The sequence below is a fragment of the Anser brachyrhynchus genome (assembly GCF_964034855.1).
Source record: "Anser brachyrhynchus genome assembly, chromosome: 2".
Classification (NCBI taxonomy): Eukaryota; Metazoa; Chordata; class Aves; order Anseriformes; family Anatidae; genus Anser; species Anser brachyrhynchus.
The window spans coordinates 1,022,235-1,040,943 of record NC_137695.1 but is presented as its reverse complement, the minus strand read 5'-3'; the positions used below and the strand labels follow the sequence as shown (position 1 = coordinate 1,040,943).

Here is an 18,709-nt window from a genome sequence, read left to right as displayed (position 1 = left end):
ACCAGGAGGTTTACTCTTTACAGGACTGAATACATTCGAGGATATTCTCAGTTCCAAATCTTGTTCCAACACAGAAAAAATTCAAGAGGCACTGGGATTCACGCACTGAACTTGGACGGCGTGGCAGCAACACGAGACCTGGTGAGAGTTGAGGCACTTCAGAATCAAAGAACTGAGCTCTAGTCTCGACTTTGCCATCTGCTCAATGGGCAGAATTTAATTAACACATAGTAACATGATTTTTTTTAAGAAGCACACTTCTTGTTCTGGTAAGCAAACAGCTTTTCCTGTTCATCAAAATACGCTGGTGAAATCCTATATTCTCCCCCTAACCTTTACGCTGGGCTGCTGAGAGTCAATAACTATGACCAATTTGGCAAACTGCTTGAGGATTTATTCTATTTTTAGCACGTGAGATCAGACTGTGGTCCTTGCAGAAGCTGCTGGATTAGGCCAGTATTAGTACTGGTGCAGGCTGCCAGCAGCACGGTGTTTCTGCAGAGCACCCCCAGGACAGGTGAACATTACAAGGCCGTTTACATAAATTAAATGCATCGTTCTTGCAAGAAGCACCAAATCTTAAGATGTTCTCTAATTTCGTCAATAAGCTCATCTTAATTTCTGTGAACTTATGCTGTTTCAGAACTGGAAAAATGGGAGAAATCACTCCACGAACGACACCGTAGAGCGTTAGTTAAGCTTAACAAGCGGCACAAGCCCTAACAGCAGCTCAGCTCCTCAGGACGTTTGTTCTGCTTACTGTGAGCCATTCCTCAGCCTAATGGCTACAGAAACCTAAAAGCCATTCAGATCAAATCACTCTCCAAAAGCCAGCTGGAGATGCTGCTGTCCCTTCCCTGAGCCCAAGCCATTTTAAAACAAAGCCACGTCACCAGTGGACGCCAGGCACAGCACTTCAGGGCTTCACCCAACTCGCGGTGAAGCAAAAGGGAAGTCTTTCCAGTTACTTCAGTGGCTCATGCTGGTGTTTTACAGAAATCCAACATGAACTTGCCAGACAGCTTATAGAAAAACATACACCTACATCCTTTTCAAGTAGCTGAAAATACTACAGGAATCCCTGGACCTGTTTCTTAGCAGTTAAACACACCAGCTCCTCCTGCTGTCAGTCTTCACAAGGTCTGGTACTTACTGTAACAGTAGAACAGGCTGAGCCAGCAACTGGGAGACCTACTGCCAGTCCCTGGATTTGCTCATCAGATCACGCAAGGAGAGATCGGGGTCATGGGGTGGCTCGCACAACAGCTTTGCAAGCGCCAAGAGGAAGGCCGGGCGTCTTGGGGAACAGCGGGGTCTTACAAGGGATCTCCAAGGAACTACGCAGGAGCCATTGCTCAGCCCAAGTGCAGGAGCTGCGAGCTCTCTCGAGCCCCGCTCAAGCGGGTGCCATAACACTGGTTTAATGAAGGCGCTGGCGGCGCCGCTACAGCCGCGGCTTTGGAGGCTCCAGTCTCCAGTCACAACAAACGTGCCATGCGTCTTTTTGTGGTGGGGGACGTGAACAGCAGCCCCATTTCTGCCACCCACGGACGCTTCAGGAGCTTAACCTGCAAGCGAAAACTTGAGCACGAGTTCTGGTTTAGGCTGGGCACGATCACGCCGTGCTTTGTGCCATCCGAATGTGAACGTGACGCCTCGCTCAGCCGACCGGCCGCTGGGAGGTCTCTGCTCCTGGTGCCACTGCCCTTATTTATGCCTTAAAACCAGGACTTTGGCTGATTGCAAACGTGACTAGATACTGCAAATTCCGTCCGTCTGCATACTTTCAATACTCGCTTCAGGTTGCAAAAGTGGTCATCTGTAGCCTGGGCTGGTAGCGCGTGGATGACCAGCTTGTGCGCACCTGGGGACAGCTTCCACCCAGCGGTGCTCGTGGCAGTTAAATGCATTTCAGCTATTCAGACAACAAACACTTCATCTGAAGAAAACTTTCATTTTGACTGACCCCCTAGGTAGCAAGCGATCCAAGCCAGCTCTGTTATCAAAGCCAGGACCAGGCACCCTCCCCTACCAAGGGCTCTGCAAGTGTAAAACGAAAGCAAAAAGCCACCAAAATGTTACTCAAGGCACGGCGCTTGAGTCTTCTGCTCATTTGGGAACCCACCGTTGAGCCCAAAACCTCATTTTAATTTGGCCAGTTGAGTGTTCGATTTGGAGAGACCTTCCCCTGAAGGTGAGCCAAGCACACGTGCGCAACGTGCTTCCGCGCTGCCTTGGCAGGATGATGAGCAGGTGAAGTGCTTTCCTTTACAGTCTGGCTCCTTTGGAAGACGAGCTTCCAGAAAATCAGGTCAAATCAAACACGCGCTTCCATGAAAACAACTCCCAGCAGTGGAAGGCTTTGATTTTTGTGCCTCTGAAGGTCAGCTCCTTTGGAGCAATCAAATTTACTTTAGGTAAGCGAGCGCAAGTGTGAGAGCACCCGGCAGCCTCCGGGCCAGGGCTCCTCCCCTTCATATTCTAAATTGCTTAAAACCAAAAACCATGTCAAGATGTTGTAACTACATAATCCTCATCAGAATCACAAGATGGTATTTGCATCTGGCCGGTGGATCAAAGGATTGTTTTTATATAAACAAATTTAAGGCAGCATTTGCTAAACCCATAATCTGAAGCAAACGGGCAGTGCCGATACAACCCCTAATCCCCGGGGGTGCCTGGGCACGGCGCACACGGCAACGTAACCGCAGCTCAGCGCGTTCCCACCGGCCGTGCCGCAGCACCCAGGGGATACCGGAGGCCCGAAGGACACCAGAGCCCAGCGGCCAGGCTGCGGACACGGCCCCTTCGGCTCCACGGTTCACCAGCCTGTTGCTCCTTCGGGCGCGCAGGCTTGGTTGGATGCAGCCTGTCAGAGAGCTCGGATAAAAGACATGGGTGGGAACAAAGGTGCCGATAAACTGTGCACCACGCAGTCAAAACTAGCTGGAAACTCTGAAATAAGCAGCTTAGGCTGCTTCAGTTCAGACATTTAAATATTCTGCCTCCAAACAGCTTCAGAACAGGCGTCAAGCTCATCTCCTGGAGTCACCGTAAGGCGGCTTACAGCTCGGCTTGCCTGACGGCATTCCCGTAGGATGTAAGCACTCGGATCACATTTTCAAGCTTCCCCTTCTAACCATCAGAATTAAAGACAATTTGGCTTTAAAGGCAACCAAGGCTCGCTAGGTTCTGTGCTTCTGGGACGCCAGGGCGTCTGAACACCAGCATTACCCCAGGGATCCTAAAGTCCGTGCAAAACGACTGCCCTGAAAAAAAATCAAATCATTCTGCCTTGTCAGCTAACCCAGCTAGATCAAGTGCACCACTTTACTTCAGGAAGCATTGAAAACATGTCAAGAACACTTCAGCTTATCAAGACGATGCCTAAGGCTCCCTGCTCCTCGAGCAGCAGGAAGGAACCAACCCAGGGCGCGGGGCGGCTTCGCAGGACTGCTCAGGAGCACGCAGCAGGGCAGCGCCTGGCCTCTCGGGGCTGCCTGCACACTTTGGGTACAAAGCGCCCGACAGAAATCCTCTGCAAGGGGCACGGGCAGATTAAAGAGCTCGGACCGCTGGGTTTTGTACAAAGATTCACGCTAACCAGAGGTTTTACCAACCTGTGCAGGGTGGGGACAGGGACTCTGAGAGACAGAAGGTATTTAAAGCATCGTAAGAGATCACCATACAAGTAGCTGACATTTGCTGCTGTTTTTAATCCCTCTGAAGCGCAGGAGTACGTGGGGCACGCTCTGTCCTCAGCTTCATCCCTGCAAAAGCAAAGCCTGCCGTCCCCTGCAAGAGAGGGGCTCGCTCCTACTGCGGAAAGGGAAGGGACAGGAGGGGAGCGCTGCGGTTCGGCCCCAGGTTCCAGGCCCTGGGGCTGGGATTTGTTCCCGCACCAGGAGGATGCTCAGCTCGGCTCGGCTCAGCTCAGCCCCGCAGTGCAGCGGGGTCCGGCCGGCAGCATCGCGCAGCGCCAGCAGAGCCATCTCGTGGCGGCGTGCGCGCTTGAGAAGCCCCAACGTGACCGTCCGTGGCAAATCCAGAGGCCTTCCTCCAGCACTCGCACCATGCCCAGGATTTGCTTTCCTCTAAAAAACCTCCAGACTAGGGAGCTGGGCGAGCGTAAGAGTGCAGGACGTGGACGTCCTCATCAACACGCCCGAGGCCACGAGCGGCTGCGGCGCAGACCCAGTTTTGTCCCCAGCTACACGATCCAGCCGTGCAGAAACGCAGTGTGGGTCCTCACCCGAAATACATCGCGCAGGAGCGCTGCTGCCTGCTGAAAGCTCTTACAGCGCTGCTTTGCCTCTCAGCTGGCACTCACTCCCACCCAAAGATGCACAGCCCTCGCTTTAGGTGAACCCAACGGAGAGCTGCCTTCGTGTTCACCTGGAAACTGCTCCGCGACTTCAGTGGGAAGCTCTGCAGCATCCCCTAAATTCCTGGGGACAAAACCTTGGACTTGAAGTGGTGAGGAAAGCTAGCTGCAAACAGCGCAGGAAGCCCTGCATGCGCCCATCGCAATCCTTCAGCATTACGTAAAGACCACAAGGCCCTAAGAGGATTACCCCAGAATTCACCAAGTTACGATGTCCAGCCAGGTGCCAGAAAGAATAAAACCCTTTCCAATGATTCTTTAGAAATGAATTAAAGTTAAAGCTTTACCTGGGACACATTCAGCTGACCATACAACTGCTCATCACCTTTTCTTCCTCTTTATCTCTCTGCGCTTGGAGTTTACTGGTCTAAGCTGGGGCCCATCTGACCGTTACACTTGCCTGATCTGGCTCCCGGGTTCAGAAAAGAGTGAAAAAAAAATATCCTCAAGCAGCGACGGAATAGCTCGAGCCCGACAGGACGTGTGATGAAACCTCTTCTGACTGGGGAAAGGCAACGTCAGTAGCCGACACCGCGCTGTCAGACCACATTTGTGCCTTTCAGTATAAATAATCTAACAGGCAGGGGCTGAAGAGCCCCATCCACGACTGCTGCTCCTCTCCCCGAGGAGAGCAGGGCGCTGGGCAGCGGGGGAGGCAGAAGCTTTGCGCCCAGCGCCCCCAGGAGCTGCAGTGGGGGCCTCCCCTCACTGCACAGCCTCACCCCGCACCTGGGGCTCGCGTGTTTTACAGCCCCAGCAAGAACAAGGACGTCAAGATTTACAATTTTATTTTTTATAAAAACCATTTATAAACACGGAAGAAATCTCACAGAAGAAATAGGGATCCTTAGCGCTTCAGGGAAAACCAGATTAGACAAATTAAGACGTAACAGGATCAAATGCTAAGACTCACCTGCAGTAAACTGACACCACCGTGAACTGCGGAGCCTGGCAAACCCCGACCGCCCCATACGAGGTGGCAAAGCTGAAAACCATTATCTTATCCCCTCCAAGCAAGCAAGCTCTCCAGTTCTGTTAGTTACGGTCTTGTTTTGATCTTGCCAGAGATTTAGATAATGCTCAGAATTGTTCTCCAGCTACCCCAAAAAAGGGAGAAACCAATCTCCAGACCGGGAAGACAGATGCAGGAACTGCAGCCCCCCTTGCCGAGCAAGGAGAACCAAATCCTGCTCGAGCACACCGGCAGCCAGGGGAGGCGCTGGGGAGGACGAGGGGGTTGGAAAAGCCAGGAGATGCATACGGGCAGTGCCTGCCCCAAAGGAAAGACGTGTCAGCGCTCTCAAATCTTTGCCTCCGTTCTGCCCAGGACCTGCCAAGTCTGCTCCCAGGGCAGCTCAGCGAGTTTTAATTACCGAGCAAGCCCAAAAGGCCTCGTTACACCTGCTTCAGGAGCCTGAAGTTATTTGAAATACCGAGTCCCGATGGTACTGGTCAAGGGATGCACATCCGGGGGGATCTAAGGAACTTTTACTTTAAGCTGGTAATACAATGATTTTAACAGTAACTGGAAAATTCTGGTGCTGAGATAGTCTAGAATCTGCAACTTAAAGAATAAGGAGTTGTTTTAAAATATTCCTTAAACCACATGCAAAGATGTTAACAAGTCTTCGTGTTTCTGCAACGCTGAGCTACAAAATAGCTGTCATTAGAGTTCCTATAATAGAATATGATAACACGCATCTGAATAGACCAAAGCTCCGAGTTTTACAATCTCTGCCCACTTCCTTCCTTCCTAATTGTTTGTTACAATTTAATGAACTATGCTAGCACAGGAAAATTCTAAATTACATTTTCTGTACTACAGGGCACCTGACTCACTTCTAAACAATGCAAATAAGTGCCTTAAAACAGAGCAGAAATTCCCTTTGTGTAAATCCCCACTCCATGCTCCTGGAGGTCTTTATTCTGACGGGTGATCGTTACAGTTCTCTGTACTTCCCACCTTCCTCAGCATTAGTGAGCAGGAAGGTTAAGGCAAAAAAAAAAAAAAAACAAAGAAATTACCAGGTTACCTCTTTAGGAGCAATTTTTTTTTTTTTTTTTAACATGGCAGAGATCAAGGGGAAAAATAAACAGAAGTCAAAGCACTACATATCAAAGGTGACTAGTTTTAGGGGGAGGGGGAAAAATTGCTGAGGAATAAACAGTGGAGGACCCCTCACATCTCACTGTTCTTTTTATCCAGCCAGGGAAGTTCTCTGTTTAAACCTCTCCTTTTTCTAAGTAGTTTCTGATAAGGTTACTGACACCAGTGAACATCAACTGGGCCAGTAAGTGTTGAGAGCCGGTAGATACACCACCGCTTTTCACTGTATGTACATGTGCAGCATGTACATGGCAGCAAGAAATCAAAACAAGCAGACCCTTGGATCAGCGGACAGAAGCAGCTTTAGCTGTTAAGCACTCGAGGCTGAAGCTCACAGCAGCAGGGGCCTTGCAAAGATACTAACCTGCAGACCGCACCAGCAACAACAGCTGATCTTTATGCCTCCATAAAGAAGGCATAATATGCCTTCGTCTCCATCTTTATGCCGGTCATTGATCGTTATGCCTTGGACTTGCTGTTATCTGGAGTGGCACTTACCAAACCTTGCACTATCCTAATATTTTGAGACGGACAGGGCTGTAAATGTAACAACAGAGCAGCATTCACGCCCTTCTGGCAGTGCTTTCTCTGAGAAGCCCCAGGCAGCCCCCAAAGCATTCATCTAAGCAAGAGCGTCTTCTGCCGAGTAGGAACGATCGCTTATTTTGCAGGCTGAAGAACCGAACAGAAGGCAGAGCAGAAGAAGAGACAAATTTGGTCTCAGTTCTTTGCTCTTAAAATAAACTGTTCAGACTAAAACCAGCAACACATGGAAGTCCTGCTTCAGGGGGCCTACCAGTAACACAATAAGCAAAATCATTCTGCGATGCTACGCGGCGAAGCTTTCTGTTCTGTACTAAGACACTTACGTTCCACCTGAATGCTGTCTGCATGGGCTTTGCTTTTTGGTTCCTGGCTCCCAGCTTTTGCATCGTCATCATCCAGCAGAGGAACATAGTCTGTTTTGTTTACTGTTTCTCCAACCACATCGTCAAACTTCTCTGCTTCCAGAGTGGCGATGAAGTCCCTTTTCACTTCTTCCTCAATCTCAGGAGGTGGCTCTGTCAGAGCGTCCGCGAGACTGAGATTGTGATCCAAGTCAGCCATGTTTTAGCACCTCTGCAACCTACAAAGCGATTTGGGGAAGAAGAAAAAGAAACAAGCATGTTTTAGTAAGAGACCTTTTAAGCACGCTCAGTTTTGCTGTCAGCAGTGCGCCTCCTGATACCTAACACAAGAAGTAACAGTCACTTCAGTGCTCAACAATTCCCAGATGTTTACAAACCCCCACCACCCTACAGAGGCAAACAAACAAGCCAGATCACCCGAATCGTGTCATGTTTGGGCAGTAAAACCGACCACGTGATGTTTTATCAGAACCTTAAAAAAAAAAAAATACCTGGCCAGCACAAACACAATCTTATATTGATTTGTGCCCTGCCCCAGATCTGCGAGTTAATTACAGATCCCCAGCAGCAGGAAGACAAGTGACGCAAGCGAATTTAGTTCTGGGGCTGGACTCCACCCAGCCTCCCCTATGGAGATTAGGATTTTACATAATCTCTGATGTATAGTTCAGGGATGCTTCTGATCCCGTAGATAGGGTCCAGCTGGGCGTTTCTGTCCTCAGCAAACCTTGCTAATACCCACAAACCCAATCCAGCCCTGGGATTTGTGCTGGAAGGTGAGATTTTAACAATGCTTACATAGAAAAAAATATAGTGGAGTATAGACATCCACGTCACGCACAAAGCTACAAATTGGGAACACGAAGGAGAAAGACTCACCATCTACCTTTTCCTCCCTGATTTATATCTCAGCATTCAATTTAAGTTCCTCACACTATACAGAAGATGTACCTAACCCAATTCAACTGCTCTGCAGCAAAGGCGTTCAGGTTGACATAAGAAATACACCGATAAACAGTTATACACACCCATAAACACTTATTTTCTCAGATTTCATCCTTACAAAGCTATTAGCAAAGACGCAACAGAAGCTGAAGCGAATCTGAAGCCGCACAAAGAAGAAAAGCCCACCGCTTCTGCCTGGCAAAAGGCACATTTCTGAACTTCCTCGCAGGCCAGTTGTGCACAGGCAGTGCTCCCAGCATACCAGAGGAATGAAAAGCTCGATTCATGTATTTTAGCCTTTAGCAGAAACCATCAGGTTGTGAAAGGCAAAAAGACCGAAGGGCCATTAGCACCTGAACCAGCATACTTACAACTCCTACTACAGGAACTCAGCTTCCTTGAATTTTCGTCTACGCTTGGAAGAGCAAAGCAAGGTGATGCCAAGCACTACAACGCTCCTCAGGTGCACAACCGGCACCGAAGAACCTCTCTAAGAGGAAGATGCCCTCTTATTTCAGGAGCCCAGCAAGCCGAGGCGGGAGCGCCCCATTCAGAATCAATACAGGACAAGGACGTGAAGGAAGGTTTGGGAAGGAAGGTTTAGAGTTCCAACAACAACAAATTCACCTAAACGAAAGGATGCGAAGGAGTTCAGCTCAAGCGGTTCATCATTTCGTGGCCAGTTCCCAGTACAGGAACCACGGAGCCACGTCAGGGACCAGCAGCAGTAGGGCTGCAGACGTCGCCATGCGCCCGCAGAACGGCGCCCGCGCAGCCGCACGCACAATGGCCGTTTGTGCGCCGCTAACGAAGGGCCGACCCAGGCGGCCGCTACGCCGCACTCCGGGGTCACCGCCTTACGCTGGGATGGCAGAACACAGACCCCTTGTTCCAAAACAAAGGCTCCTACTCCTTAACTACGGGAAATTCTTCATCAGCGGCGTACGGCCACTGACATACCTACGGGCTCGAGCCCGGGGAAGGCAATGCTTGGCATTCTTTACAGACAATGGTTTTACATTGATATTGGTGTCTACAGAATCACATGCAAGTATATTAGGGGAACTAATTCAGTTAAAACCTTTTTTCTTCCCTTCAACAATAAAAGGTCAAGTTTCAAGTCGGATCAGACTCCAAGCAGCAACTGTTGGTTCTGTTGGTCCAGATAAAGGCACCAGAGTTACCGCTCACTGGAAACCTGGAGGTGAAAGGTTTGGAGCTCTCAGCCCTTTGTGCAGGGCCAAAGCTGAAGGGTTATTGCTATCAATAGCTCAATATCAATTGCTCTGCACTGGCCAGTCCTCAAAGAAACAAATGGGGACCGTAAACGGCCATCGTTGCAACCACGTCCTCCATTGCTTTCAACTTCCAAGTGACACATTGGCTTTTAGAGCAGTATCTCAAAAAAAGTTTGACACTAGGAATATTTCAGCCTTTTCTTCTGAAGGTTTCAGTTAGCACAAGGAAGAAAACCAGTATTCAACATCTTCAACAAGCTGTTTCATGATGCAAGGATCAAGACTGAGGTGCGGAAATAGCTGCAGAACATCCAACAACCCGGGGAACCGACAAGCAGAGGCTGGCACGAACACAGCAGGCTCCAGAAGAGGACTCCAGCTCCTGTCCTTCACAGCAGGCACGCCAGGGCAGGCTGCTTCAGACCACGTGCGCCACGGCCTTCACTGTGCCATCATCTGGTCCCGCACCGACACCAGCACAGCCAGGTTTACAATGTGCAGGTGGCATTTAGGAAAACCTCTTTCTTTAACCCCACCCCAAAAGCTCACCAGCGGCAGATTACAGTCAGTAAACCGAGCTCTCAGCTCACAACATTCGCACGTTCACTTCAGATTAAACGTTCCTGCTATTTTGGTTTCGAGCACAGGAGGGGCCTTTTAGCAGCATTTCCTCTTGACAGCTTAATTTAGGGTCTGTCCAAGCAGCAAGACATCTCCCATCCTCCCACTCCGATGGAAACTATTACCTAACTGCTCTATAGAGGAGCCCTGTAACATTTAGCATCCCCTCCCCTGCACGATCCAAACCGAGAAGGCGCCTACAGCCAGCAGCAGGCCGCACGTGGACGCGTACCGCCGTAATCACTGGTTTGCAGTCAGAGAAAGCTCCTAAGCAGTACTTTGATGGCCTAGAAATTACCTCGGTCTTGCTCCACTGAGATATTCCATCATTGTTCCTCTAAGCCTAAATAATTGCACTCCAATTAACATAGCAAACTCCTCCAAAGCGCCAGGAATGGCAGGAGGCGCCGCGTGAACGCGCTGGGGAAGCCGACTGGAGTTACTAAACCCGAGTCACTGCTGATCCCACCCAGATCGTCCTGTGGCACCCGAATATTCCATCCCAAGCCGCTGCGTGATTCGCATCCTGTAGCTTTTGTTCCTGATTAAAGGAAAAAGTGGTACCACAATAAATAGTTGCCATAAGGTAGCATTGATGACGTCTCCATTTCAGACCTACGTAGGACCGGGACGCAGAAGCAATCTAGTTTCTGGGGAAAAATAAATAATAACGAGGTTACACAGACTTATCAGCAGGACATTTCCTTGTCTATATTTAACTTAATAAGGAATGCAGAAACGACCAAAAAAAAAAAAATCAATGCAACTAATAAAAGCCGCTTTGCGTTTTGCAGCAAATAGAGACTCAGTCTCTCTGGCACATTAAGCACCCAGCAAATAACTGGCTGCCCCCTGCCCAAAGCACTGCACTGGCTACAGGAAGCTTTCAACAGTCCAGGCAGAAGGAAAGGACACCTAAACTAACACCAGACTTGGACCAGAAGTAATTTCCCTGCTGCCTACACTCTCAGGTGTCAGAGCAGCTGAACCACCAACTCCCAGGCTCCCGGTCCTAACCAGGGCCTGCAGCTAACTAAGACAGAAGGAGAGTAAGGACGCCGCACAGATTCTGCACAAGGGTAGAAGAAAACTGAAGAAATAACCACGTGTTGAGCAGCTTAGGAAGACAGATGCTTTCTGCACCACATTCCTCCATACAGAAGAGTGAGCTGCGCACAGGAGGCATTCAGGAACATCCACCGAGACGCCCCTTGATGGCGTTACACAGCTGTGCGAGCCAGGCACACCGGGGACCACTCGGAATAAGAATTCTGACGTTAACTTACAAGATGAAAGGGAAAACCGAGCAGTGATGGAGGTTTCAGAAGGCAGCAGTTAAAAAAATATTCAATAATTCTTCATCTGCAAGACAGCTGCGGCGGTCCTGATGTTTGCTAAGTGGCACAAGGAGTAACAAGCGATGGTGTAACAGCAGCCTGCGTGACTCAAGGCTTGCATCTCTCAAAGGGCCTCAGAGGACAGCCAGGTCCTCCCCGAGGAACGCCGGGTCAAGCAGGCGTTGCGCTCAGGGGCAAGGTGTGGGAAGGAGCAGACCGTGGTGCCGGTGGCCCCGCAGGGACAGCTGTACGGCAGACGAGGAAGAGAGCTTTCCGGTAGCCTGGCGTTCTTCAATCTGTTCCAGGAAATCTTCAAATTACTCCACAGCGAATCAATTATACTCCTTCTACTCACTTTTGTTCCCAAAAATGGTTCGTTCAGGCCTCTTCGTGTTCCAGCAGCAGCTGGTCCGTTACAGCCAGTATCTGCCCCATCTGTTCCGCTTTGTGCTCAGAATCTGTGTGCCCAGCGAGCAACCTATTCGTTTCCACACAAAGCCATCTTCTGGTAGCCGAGCCGAAAGCAGCAGCGCTGTTTCCACCAGTTACCCGTATCACGGACCCCCTTGTCCTACAGCTCCTGCTATTTACCCAATTCTCAGCCCCCACCTGCAGCGAGCTCCTTTCCGGGCGCTCCCAGCAGCTCACGTCAAGCCTGCCATCGGCGAGGTGGAGGCTGCCTGCCCTGGTCTGCAGTCGGGACTCACGAGTCCTAGAAAGAAATCCGGCTGGCAATTCCCCGCAGAAGTTTTCTTTTAAGTACCCCAGTGGAGCGACTTTCAAGAAGCTTGGTCTCCTGCAGCCGCCCTCCGCAGGCAGGAGCAACACAAACAGCGCTTGCATAAGCCACCGCCTCTAGCTTCCCATCTAGGGAAGAGTGGAATTTGTTTCCTGAACTTTGTATTTCCATTTTGGAGCTGCTTTCGCTGCGCGGCGGCGCACACGCCTCTGGGCATGCACAGTCTGAGTTCAAATTTATGAGCAGCCTGACCCAGATTCCCTGCATCTTGGCTGGGGACGGTGAAAGGGGAAGACAGGCACGTGGGCACAGGGGACGCTGCCCCCCAAAAACGATACTCGAAGGCCCGTCCACTGCTTCGACGGAACCACAGCTGGCACGAGGCGCTGACCGACTTCCCTCAGCCTTCTGGCAGGGGGACCAGGCGATTTCCCCCGAGCAAGGAGCACGCAGCAGGTACCGCGCTTCGCCAGACACACAGGGCAGGGCGCTCGCCGCGCCCAGCCTCCCCTCTTCCAATTAAAACAGCCTGGGTAATTAGCGGCAGTATCCCCAGTATGCATGGCCCCCACCAAAGCAAAGTGGGAGCAGCCCTTATGGCAAAGAGGTGCGATCTCAAGGGCAGTACGTCTAAGAGGAGAAGGAAAGAAAGCAACATTTCTCCTGGTCTTGTTTAGAGGGGACACCGACACGGGGATTTATCAGCAGGTATTTTGTTTCACCAGATCCCCTCGCTCCTTTAAAATTAGCTCCCAGCCCCATGCAGAGCAGTCTCCGACCGGGAGACACAGACAGCTCCGTCATCCTTCCATTTCTCTCGCCCTAGGTCAGCCTGCTCTTCTTAGCTGAGGCTCTCAGGAGCACTTCGCGGCGGGCGCTGAGGCAGAAGGGAACAGGGCAGCAGGGAGCAGAGAGACGCGAAGTCATCGTCCGCCGCCGCTGTAGCTGAAGGGAGTCACATGAAGAGGACGCCTGCATTAATCTTCCCAAAAAGAGGGCACACTAACAAACGGCACTGCTGACAGCTTACATTTTGTGCATAGACACACCAAGTCTGTGACCTCTTTTTTTTTTTAATGCACAAACTGAACCAAGGGGGTTATTTTTTTTTTTCCCCAAAATACTTAAACAGGGCTGGACCTGGGCTTCATTTCTGTGGGTGTTCCACGTTGCAGGAAGTCACTCGAATTTACTAGAGGCTCGTTCTCAGAGGTATGGAAACGCAGGTCCAGGGACCTTTACCTTTTGATGGAAAAGCATTATTTTCACAGAATCCCAGCCTGGTTGGGGCTGGAGGCCCCCCCGGGTCCCTCTGGTCCCAGGCGTGCTCCAGCAGCCCCCGGAGCCGGCGCCCAGCCCCACGGGCAGGCGCTGCTGGAGCTGTGCAGGGAGCAGCCCCCAGCCCCTCTCGGGGCAGCCTGGGCCAGGGCTCCGGCACCCGCCCGGCACGGACGTGCTGCTGGGGGGCAGGGGGAGCCTCCCGGGCTCCGGGCCTCTCTGGGCACCGCCGGGCAGAGCCCGGCTCCGGCCTCTCGGCGCCTCCCTGCAGGTGCTGCCGGCCACGGCCGGGATCCCCCGGAGCCTCCTCTGCTCCAGGCTGAGCAGCCCCAGCTCTCCCGGCCTCTCCTCACAGCAGAGGGGCTCCGGGCCCTGCGGCATCTTCCTGGCCCCGCACCGGGCTCTCCCCAGCGCGTCCAGCTCCCTCCTGGACCGGGGGCCCAGCACCGGACCCTGCACCCCAGGGGTGTCTCACCAGCACGGAGCAGAGGGGCAGGGTCCCCTCTCCTGACCCGCTGACGATCCTTTGCCTCATGCAGCCCTAGACGAGCTGAAGGATCCGCTATCACGTACAGCACCACACCGCTAGGCAGTGGACAACCACAGGCATCGACATAACAAAAATCCAACACCAATTTAACCCGGAGCCGCTGCTGCCACGGGGGTGCAGCCGGTACCTCCCCTGCTCTGCAGCTCCCAGCCCCTGCCCTGTGCCGCCACCAGCCCCGCGCCGAGCTCCGGGCCGCTGACACAACGCGCCACACACGCGATTTTTTGACCGACTTCAATGCACATTTGGACCTGCAGCAGTCAGCATCAGGATTAGCGAGAGCGGTGTCACACAGAACCACGCTCTCCTGCAGACAACACGCAATGCAGCAAGAGAGCTCCTCGGTGCTTGTACAGCTTCGCAATTGCCTCCCTTCTTCATGAGAAAGAAGAACAATGGCGAGTCCAGAGCAGGTAGATTTGGGGCATTTTGGGGGGCACTTGTTGCTTTTAGGACTGCTACACCACCAGGCAAAGCACTCGCACGATCACTTCTCAGGACAACTTCATCAGTGGCTTCCTGGTTAAGTGTATGAAACAGATGGGAAGTCTCAACTTCCAAATCCATACCGACAACAAATCAGAGCGAACATCAATAATAATAATAATAATAATAATAATAATAATATAATTCTCGCAGGCTGGGAACGGGAGACGGATGTGGGGGTACCGTGGAAACAGACTACGGGGGGCCGGGCACACTGCAAGGTGAGCCAGGGCTGCTACAGAGCAGTCAGCGCCACTGAATCGCTCACCACTAACCACGAAATAGCTGCAGAGGCCCGATGCAAATCTCAGTTCACTTCCACAAGCAGCTCGTGGCCGCGCGAGATAAGCGCGGTGCTTTAGCTGCTCACTTCAGACAGGCTCCGCGAACCTGCAGGTCAGCTTGCCGGCGGGACTTCACAGAGGAGACGGAGCTTCAGCCGCTGCTGCCTCCTCACGGCACGGCACGGCTCGCTCAGAATCACTTCCCCTTCCTACGTCTGCTATCTCGCTCCTTGTGCTTCTCTCCCCAGGCCACCACCTCGTTCCCTCACCTCGCCTTCAGGCTGCTGTTCCCACCCGAGCTGCGTCTCCTGGAGCAGGGGGCCTGCGGAGAGAAACGGCCCGAGCAAGCTCTGACCAACAGCACGCGGTGCAAAGCAATTCCTGAGGTTCTCGAAGCAATTCCTGAGGTTCTCGAGCTGTCTGCAGCCTGTTCAGCCGGGGATAACGGAACGTGCACACTGAGCAAGCGAGGGGCTGCGACAGAGCCCAGCAGATAACGAAGCTCCGAGCACCGCTGCCCTGCCTGGGAGAGGACAGTCGGAGGAAGCCTGTGAACGGGCAGGAATATGGGCAAAAACAGCGACTAGAGTAAAATCTTGGCTGGAACCTGTACATACGTGCTTTGGGTAAGGAAAATAAAAGCGTAAATCAAAAAAGGAAACAAGCCTAAGGAAGTGGAAGGGGCAGGCAGAAGAGGAAAAAAATCAGCACAAGAGGAGCGAGACGACGGTCAGCTCCCCGTTTAATGACGCTGCCCTACGCCGTGAAAATTGCACCTCGGTCTACGCACTGACCCAAGGGAGAACAGCACCGTTACCTCCGGGGGGTTCGGGAACTCTCCCAGGCAGCAGCCACAAAGACGAGCTGGGAAGCAGCAGTCCATGGGCACATGCCACAGATCCGCGAGAGCCTGAAGCAACTGACGCCGCGCTGCAGAAGATGCTCGGGGTGGCGTTTATTTTTGCAATAAACGAAGAGCGACTGGCAGAGCAGAACGGAGACCACCGCGGCGAGGCCAATGGACTACGACAGGGAAAGGCACTGGAACAAAACGAGCTCCCGCTGAGTGTTGCTGTTTGTTTTTTTGTTTTTGTTGTTTTAAAGTGTCATACCTCCAGCTTTTATAAACTGCAACTTCAGAATTTCAGAGCTGGTGGCTTAAAATAAGCGCAGTTGTTTCAGTTTCCTGCTGCCTTTGTAAGAATCTACATAATTCTGTTCTTTCTTCAGTAGTCCCAAGAACACCCATTAATTTGCAGAATTTCATTACTCGGGACACAAACCATTTCTCCGCAGTTTAAAGCGAGGCATTATTTTTGCTGCTAACAGACACTGCACATATTCCTCACTTCTACAACCAGGCTGGGTACAAGGCTGTAATGAACCTTTCTGCTCCATAAGCTTGAAACATTTTCACCAACTAAATTTCCTTTAAGCACGCAGCAATAAAGCCTGTAACGCATGCTTTCGCCATGTGCAATGATTCAGCTGCCGGGCGAATTAGCCAAGACAGACACCAGGCAGTCTCCCATTATTTGCATCTCTTCAGTAGCGTTGGAAGGATTCTCTCGGTTTTCTGGAGATTGGAGACAAATTCGGCTTTCTTCCCGCCTTTTAGACATTCATAGCCTGGAGAGCCTCCATTTGATCAAACGAGAGCGTCTGCAAAGCAAACTGGGCAGACGTCCTGGACTAGCCAGAGGAAAGCCGTAAGCTCGCCTCCTCTCTCCGCGGGTAGATCTCCTACCCGCCATCAACGTAAAGCCACAATTAAGGCCAGCCTGCGAGCTGACAGTCCGACATTTAGCCCAACTAAAGCTACGCTTCAGTTTAGAGATGGACATTTACTTACATTAAAGTCATCTGTCAACTGGAACCAAGTCAATTGGATTTAAGAAAGAATTTTTTTTCTTAAACAGATTTTAAAAGAAACCACAAAAAAATAAAAGAAAGAACTGGGAGAAGTCCACGCAGTGGTGGTGATTGCAACAAGGACAATTCAACTCTACCTTCCTCAAGCACAGAGGAATTTTACATTGCTTCAGGAAAAAGGGCATGACTTGTCTTTCTGAAGAGCACGGCACAGAGCCTAGCAAGCACAGGGATGCGGACGCCAGCTTTCCATCTCCACAGAGCAGCTAAGTCTTCAACGTCAGCCAGATCTGCAAAGCACGCCTGAGAAGTTACACAACCCACAGAGCATCAGGTAATGAAACGCTCCCAAATGCAAATAGAAGTCTCACTGAAGCTGGCTACTCTGAAGACCATTTTAACAGCTACCAAGGATTGAGAGACCTTATGGAAGGACTACGTAAATTAAGAGCCGCAAAAAAAAAACCCACCCACACACCTCCTCAGAAAACCAAGCAGGCTGTTCCAGCCTCTGCAGGGCAAAAGCTTTGTGTTCTGGGATGATGTTTTCCCAGAAACAATCCTTACGCCAGCAAGGATAGATCAGCGCTTCGCTCAGCCTCTTCGTCTTTGCGCATGCGTCCACGGGCTCCTCCACGGGGAATGCAGCGCTCTGTCCTGCTCACCTAAATAAAACACAAGCTTTGCAACAGCCATAGGAACAGACTTGTACAGTGATCTTTCTCCATGAGGAAGCTGGGTCGCTGGCACTGACCTTTGCTGTAATTCAGCACAGGAATTGACCTGGTCATAGACTTTAAAGAAGAGGTCTCTGGCGCCGCAGTGCGTGGCAATAAAGGACAAACCCCCTCAGCAACCAAAGCCTCGCTTACAGAGACTGTCGCCCGCTGCCCCCAGCCCGCCGAGCGACGCAGCCCTCCGGGCGCTGCCTTCCAGACGCAGAGCGAGCGGCGGGGCGGGCGGGCGGCTCCGACACGGGTCGCCTTCAGCGCGGGAACCCCCAGGAGGCTCCTCGGGCTTAGCTCCCGGGAGAGGTGACCGCGAAGGAAGGCGATCCTGCGCCAGCAGCCCTGCCTGCAGGAGCGACTGCGCCACTCCCGCTCCTTACAGGAGCCCTACGCCCAAACCGATGGCAGGAGCCAGATCTCTTATTAGCAAAGGGAAAAAATGGTAGAACGCCAAGTTGTGGAGGGATCTCCGTACCCACCGGCAGGGGATACGTGCCTATCGTATGCCCCCTCCCCCTTTTTCGTTTGCCAATTAGGTAAAAGCAGGTTAAAAATAAAGTCTAAATTCAGCACTTATGCAAACTAAAATAATTAGCTGGAGTTAGATCTCCATCAAAGATGAACGTGGAAGGAACACCTAAATGACAGAGCACCAGCAAAAACTCATTTGCGCGTCTAAATGTATATGTGCAAGAGTAGGGGTGCTTGTCTACACGGCATTCTGCAGCGAAAGGCTCAGGACGCTGCAGGAAGAACACAGTGCGACTGGCTTTACTAAGATCCAAGATGAAGGCAGCCGGAAAGGAGACTAGGAAAAGTCTCCTACGAAAGCCTGTGAAAAGAGCAAGATGAGCCCAAAAGCACTTTCATTTTACGTCTTGAAGGCAAGCCTTAAAACCAAACCGAAACAACCCCCCCAGCCTCCCTGGACACACAAGCAGCTTCGGGAAGGATCCCTTCCCCACCCCAGATCCTGGGACGATGAAGTGCTGCAGAGCCCCACAGCAGACAGGGAATTCCATCGGTACAGGGGCTTTTTGCCAAGAATGGAAACAAGGCAAGGCTATATTAAAAAAAATGGAGGAACGATTCCAGAATTCGCATCTCTGCCCCACAACTGCCAATCTTGTTCATTCAGATTTTCAGGTAACCTTCTTGCTCTTAAATTAAGACCTGAAATGACTCTGGGTGCTACGAAGCTAGCTCCTGGAGTCCCAACTAGTCCTGCAGTG

The 18,709-nt window shown here is 51.5% G+C and overlaps 1 protein-coding gene across 29 annotated transcripts in view; it reads right to left on the bottom strand.

Annotated features, from left to right (window-relative positions):
* Window positions 1–18,709, bottom strand: part of MAP4 (microtubule associated protein 4) — a 156,907-nt gene that overhangs the window by 99,214 nt on the left and 38,984 nt on the right. For 27 of the 29 annotated variants that reach the window (XM_080581398.1, XM_080581400.1, XM_080581407.1 and 24 more), the window contains one exon: window positions 7,361–7,617. In XM_080581398.1, the coding sequence (XP_080437524.1) occupies window positions 7,361–7,598 (238 nt within the window). In that variant the 5' untranslated portion in view covers window positions 7,599–7,617. Of the gene's footprint in view, window positions 1–7,360; window positions 7,618–11,489; window positions 12,352–18,709 lie in introns of those variants that run through there. The other 2 variants (XM_080581422.1, XM_080581421.1) reach the window with 2 other exon arrangements.